We start from the raw sequence: 5908 nt of genomic DNA, 5'->3' as shown, positions 1-5908 counted from the left end.
ACGAATCATTTGTAAATATTACAAAATGATTAACTAAGACACTCGGAATAGACTCGTCACCTCTAGTCATGATGTGGGGATTGAAGCGCCCTCCTTTCTCTTCTTGTGCCAGTAGTTTGATTATAGGCTAAGAATGTACTTACTACCGTGAGCTTTACACAATCAATCGAATCATATAGATATCCCTTCAACACAACATAAATCATCGAAAGGATCTCGGAGACCCATCAAAGCACAAAAAGCCAAAATTCTTTAGAAAATAGATTCCTATTCAAAAAGTGCACAACGGGGTAATTTTTGAGAGGACGGGAGAGGTAAATTGTAAATTATATAATTATTAAATAATAAAAATATTAATTATTGGACAAAAACACTCCCTCGTAAACATTTGCCGGGGAGATTTCTGTGAACCACAAGGGAATGGAAACATGGAGATTGGCGAACATTAACAGCCAACGGCTTCCTTTCATTTCTTTTCCACTTTCTCCGCTGCCTGAACAGCAACAGGTCCGAGAAAAAAATCTCTCATATGGCAGCTCCACTGGTCGAAGGCGCAGCCGCCGCAGCTCTCCGATCGGTAATGAATCGAGCTCGGCAGGCGGCTGAGCGCTCTGGTCGCCGTTTCGATCAGGTCCGAGTCGTCGCAGTCTCGAAGACAAAGCCTGTGTCTCTCATTCGCCAAGTCTACGACGCCACACACCGCTGCTTCGGTGAGAACTACGTTCAAGAGATTATCGATAAAGCTCCTCAGGTGCCTTTTATTTTTCTAGGGCTTCGATTTGATTTATGTCTTTGAGTGCGCCATTTACGTCTGTCTATGCCTCTCTTTGCTTTCAGCTTCCTCAAGACATTGAATGGCATTTTATTGGGCATCTGCAGAGCAACAAAGTTAAATCGCTTCTGGGTACAGTCGGTCCTCTGTTCTCTTCTTCCATCGGCTTATTGTAGAGTTCTTGTTTGGAATTTCCACTTTAGAGGAATCTTCACAAGGATTAATGATTTTCTTGATTCTTTCTATTGTTTTTGAAAATCTTGGTTAGATTAAAAGTTTCGGGATTGAGAATTGTGTCTAATTTGTGCTTAAACTCTAAAAATGTCTAAATGTTCCCTAAATTTGGAAGTGTATAATGAATTTCAATTGTATCTAACTGCTCATGCTATTTGAGACACTAAAAGTTCAAAGATTTGATAGAAAGTGCAACTTATTAACACAAAATTGCTTAGGAATCGCTTCTGCTTAGGAGAGTATTAGAAAATGCGACTTATTAACACAAAATTGAAAGTTTGGAATGTGATCTATTAGACACAAAACTATGGAAGTTGGAAGTTTAGGACGGTAACTCAATGTTAAATCTTACATAACAGAAAGCTTCTCTGCTTGCTGCTTTTATATTGTACGAAATTCTGTTAACCTCTAGACCTTGCAACTAAAAATATAGGAATTCTTGTGGAAAATAGTGATTGAATTGTAAAATTCACATTTTCAGCATGAGATCATTCTTTGTTGTTCATATCACATTTAGAAGTAGACTATTATATCATTTGCTTACAGAGGTGTTCCCCCCCTGCAGCTGGAGTTCCAAACCTGGCCATGGTTCAGGGTGTAGATAATGAGAAGGTAAAGACTTAATCCAATTCTATTATATTTCTAAAAGGTAAGATTTCTTTCATTTTTATTATTGTGAAGCTTTTTTATTGAACAAGAAACTTATTCATATAATGAGACGGAATATTATTGATGAAGCTTAGTTGTATCACTTTTGGCAGTTTGGCCTTTTGCTGGGTATTATTGTACGTGCTGCCTTTAAAAATGGTACTTGAAATGTGATATAATGATCTCCATGCATGATAATAAACTACTTGTGGCTCCTATTTTTGGTTAAAAAATAACTTTTTACTATGCATGAACAATGTAGTTGGCAAAATTTATGGTTTTTTTCTCCCAGTAAAGAGCTGAATTTTCAGATGTTCTTAAGAAAAAAGGAAGAAAGATGCTTAAATGTTCTGTCACTTTTAAGATTACTTGATGTGGTCCTGCTGCTGCAGCTTGCAAATCATCTCGATCGTGCAGTTTCAAACCTCAGGAGGGATCCATTGAAGGTTCTAGTCCAAGTAAACACGAGTGGAGAAATATGTGAGTTGCACAGTTCTTTGATGTTTTTTTGCAAGATCATTCTGATAATTAGTTGAATAAGTCCTTGGATAACCATTTTCCCAGAAAACAAAGCCATATTTGGAACCCGGGGGGGATTTTATGTCTTGGATTAAAATTCTATGTATACGTAAAATCATATTTCACTGTAGTCTAATGAACATTTAGATTCACGAATAAAGTAATTTGCTTATCCTCTCTTGTTTTTTTGGATATCCTTACCGTCTTAATAACCTTGTCTACGCTTATAAAATTTCACATGTAACAAGTTTCTTTCTGTCAAACTTATACCCAATGAACCTTGATGCTTTTCCAAGCCTCAAGATTGAATTGTAACAGTTCATGTTTTATTCTTAAATCATAAATTATCTATTTCCATTTGGATTTACATCCTAAACAAATGAGTATCTAGAAAATGACTTGTGTGACAATTTGGCAGCTAAATCTGGGGTTGAGCCTTCTGGATGCATCGAACTTGCAAAGCATGTGAAGTTGCGTTGCCCACATCTAGAATTTTCTGGCTTAATGACAATAGGGATGCCAGATTATACTAGCACTCCAGAGAACTTTAAGGTTATATAATGTACTCTTCTTTTTTTGGTTAGATATTTTTACTCGACAGTGGATGGTTTGTACCCTTTCAAAGGGAAGAAAAAAGGGTTTAATCTCTATATATATTCATCTACATTCTTCGCTGTTCATCACATTCATCATTTTAGAGTTTTCTTATTATATTCTCTCTCTTTTTTTTTTTTTTTTTTTTTTTTTTTTTTTTTTTTTTNTAGACGCTACTGGAATGTAGAGAGAAGGTCTGTAGGGCACTTGAAATGGCAGAAGAGCAGTGTGAACTGTCAATGGGAATGTCTGGTGATTTCGAGTTGGCGGTTAGTATTACCTAAACCTCTGTCTCTTGCATCTATTTCTCTACATGGTTTCTAGGGTACTAACTTTGTAACGGCCCAAGTCCACCGTTAGCATATATTGTCCTCTTTGCGCTTTCCTTTTCGGACTTTTCCTCAAGGTTTCTAAAACGTGTTTGCTAGAGAGAGGTTTCCACACACTTATAAAGGTGTTCCATTCTCCACCGCAACCGATGTGGGATCTTATAACTGACCCCATACCCCACATTGTGTTTAGTTGGAAAAATTATTTAATGTGGCTGTCATTATCTGGTGAACCATAATTTTTAGTTTTTCTCCTACATCTAAGGGTATAAAACTACCAAAATTATACTAGCTTCAGTAAATGGGATACTGGAATAAGCTAGCTTAATTGTTGCATCTCTCTAATACATGGTTCTGAACCGAAGGTTAAACATTGTCGTTTTTGTTTATAGCAACAACAAGACAATATGTCGTGATCTGAGTGTAATGTAAGCAAGTTATTGGTTTTTTTAAAAACCAAAATCAATGCCCCAAGTCAATAGATTGATGTAAGAAAATAAAAAATCGATACTAAAACTGATGATTGGAAGTCGAAGTGACTGCCATCGAAAAACTGAACCAACAGAACTGACAAGATCTAGTTGAACCATATAGTCTACATTTTGTGTTATAGTTCTGAAAACTGAACTGACTAACAAGTACACCACGAATCGATCAAATTAACTCGTACTGTTCCTTAATCTTTTTTGGGCTTGCACCCGGGTATTAAGAAGGTTGGCAATGGCTACAACAAAGAATTTTGATCTAGTTTAAACTTTTAGAATTGTGTCTAATAGTTTCTTAAATTTTATACCGTGTCTGATAGTTTATCAAATTTTCAACACCGTCGAATATGGTTCTGTTTTATGTTACAGATCGAAATGGGCAGCACCAATGTGAGAATTGGATCCACCATCTTCGGTCCGAGGGACTATGCAAAGAAGCAAGCTGATTAGCATCTATCTTTATTCCCGTTCATAGTTGAATTCAACAATATTTTAGTTCTTATTCCACACCGGCAACGAATATGCCTTTCTGATCAATTCTCTGTCTCTTGAAGGGACGGGAATGCATTAAATTAATAATGTCAAAACTGGAGTATCTTCGTCTTTCTAAGAGATAAGAATACATTAAATTAAATATAGAAAAAATGGAGCATCCTTCTTGCGCCTTGCTTGCCTAACATTTTTCCTTGGTTTCTCTATAGTGCCTCACTTGATGATGAAGGACTAGCATGAGGGAACATATTATTGTGAACAAGGAATTGACATTATCACCATTGGGGTGAAAGGATTAGGTATCATTCGTGTTTGAGTTTGAGTAAGAGGAGACGTTTCTTCGAATGTTGTGGTGAACCGTGTCATGTGAAATTGGAATTCATTGATTGACTAAGAGTTGAATTAGTTCTAAAACTTTGATAGGTGGAGACATGCATACAATCATAAGTCAAGAAGATAAATTTCATTATTCGGACTCTCTCGAGCTCAAAATTTTCTTGCTTAATTATAAAACTAATATCAACATCATGCATCCATGTTATAATATGAAGTTTACTCTTTTGAGCTAAAACTTAAATCAAAAGCTTTAATCACAAAACATATGAATGATTGTTGCCATTAAAAAATACTATTAACTAAAAAATTATGACTTTGGTTTGCCTAAAACATACTCAGAATTCAATTACGTCCTACTTGATTATATCAACTAAAAGAAGTTCATACATCATAATTCAGTGTTCATATATCTTTTATGGCAGCCATACTCAACCAATTAGAACAATTCAAGTAGGCTTTTTTTTTTTTTTTGAAGAAAACTTAAAGTGGCTACTTACATGTGAGACGTATTTTGGGGCTCGATTTTCCTACTTCTAAATTGAGTCAAAATAAAATTAAAAAAAAGGATGAAAATAGATTTAAAAAATCGACTTTAGGGGTGGTCAAATAGGTAGAAAGACAGTGAAGGTTAAAATGTTGAACACAACTGTTTTATAGGAAGCATTTCATACTCTTTATTAAAAACAATTAAGAGAGATGAAAAGACATTATATAGGACAGTGTGGGGCTAGTGATGATTTTTTCACACGCCCACTCAGAACTAACCCTCATTCATCTTACCTTGTTGGTTAACCGTCTTCTATAATAGTTATGTTGGCATAATTAGGATTTGACTTTCCGATTCGTTCTAACCGTCTAAGTTGTTGAGATATCATTTCCTTTTCACTAGATTCATTTGGTTGAGTCACTTATTGTTCACCAACGTCAATGTCACTTAAATCTTCAGGTGCATCAATACTTGACCAAAATGTGTGTTGTTTGATCTCTTGTCTTTGATGTAGAATTTCTGCGATATTGTTCTAAGTCTGGTAAGATTTTCTTCTTCGATGACTACCACGAAGATGATTCATCAAAAACTACATCTATTTGGGTGTAGCATCTTTCACTTGTTGGATCATAAAAGTTCCACCCTTTCTTTAGTTTTCATATCCAACAAATATACATCTAACTACTTTCTTGTCAAATCTATGTATAGATTTCATGTCTAAACGTGGCTCAAATGGTGAAATGAAATACTCATAAGTCGCTAATCATAGGTTTCATGTCTAAGCGTGGCTCAAATGGTGAAATGAAACCTAACCTTGGCTGGGGGGAGCATGTTAATCACATGGGCGGTAGTACCATGCTTCAACAAATCTCTACAAGATATCTATTTTTTCTCTCTGCCACACCATTTTGTTGTGGTGTGTTGGCACATGTAGACTGATGATGTATCTCATGTGTAGATATCGATCAAATTCATCTAATGTATATTCTTTGTCATTGTCTGAGCATAGGCA

General features: G+C 35.6%; 1 protein-coding gene across 1 annotated transcript; it reads left to right on the top strand.

Moving 5' to 3' along the window:
* Positions 1-381: 381 nt before the first annotated feature.
* LOC111810810 (pyridoxal phosphate homeostasis protein) lies at positions 382-4258 on the top strand. Its single transcript, XM_023697614.1, has 7 exons — positions 382-751; positions 838-904; positions 1572-1618; positions 2047-2134; positions 2592-2725; positions 2938-3036; positions 3951-4258. The coding sequence occupies exons 1-7, from the start codon at positions 530-532 to the stop codon at positions 4029-4031; spliced, it is 738 nt and encodes a 245-aa protein (XP_023553382.1). The 5' UTR covers positions 382-529; the 3' UTR covers positions 4032-4258.
* Positions 4259-5908: the final 1650 nt, after the last annotated feature.

Source organism: Cucurbita pepo, chromosome LG14 (assembly GCF_002806865.2).
Source record: "Cucurbita pepo subsp. pepo cultivar mu-cu-16 chromosome LG14, ASM280686v2, whole genome shotgun sequence".
In the NCBI taxonomy this organism is placed as follows: Eukaryota; Viridiplantae; Streptophyta; class Magnoliopsida; order Cucurbitales; family Cucurbitaceae; genus Cucurbita; species Cucurbita pepo.
Note: the sequence above shows the minus strand (reverse complement) of the source record. Positions and strands in the feature narration are given on the sequence as shown.

What these genes read in the sequence shown, in the direction of transcription:
- LOC111810810 (XM_023697614.1), top strand. Translation starts at nt 530, where the DNA reads ATGGCAGCTCCACTGGTCGAAGGCGCAGCCGCCGCAGCTCTCCGATCG. An exon ending in CAAAGTTAAATCGCTTCTGG is followed by an intron (nt 905 to 1,571) that starts GTACAGTCGGTC and finishes CCCCCCCTGCAG; the next exon opens with CTGGAGTTCCAAACCTGGCC. An exon ending in AAACACGAGTGGAGAAATAT is followed by an intron (nt 2,135 to 2,591) that starts GTGAGTTGCACA and finishes ACAATTTGGCAG; the next exon opens with CTAAATCTGGGGTTGAGCCT.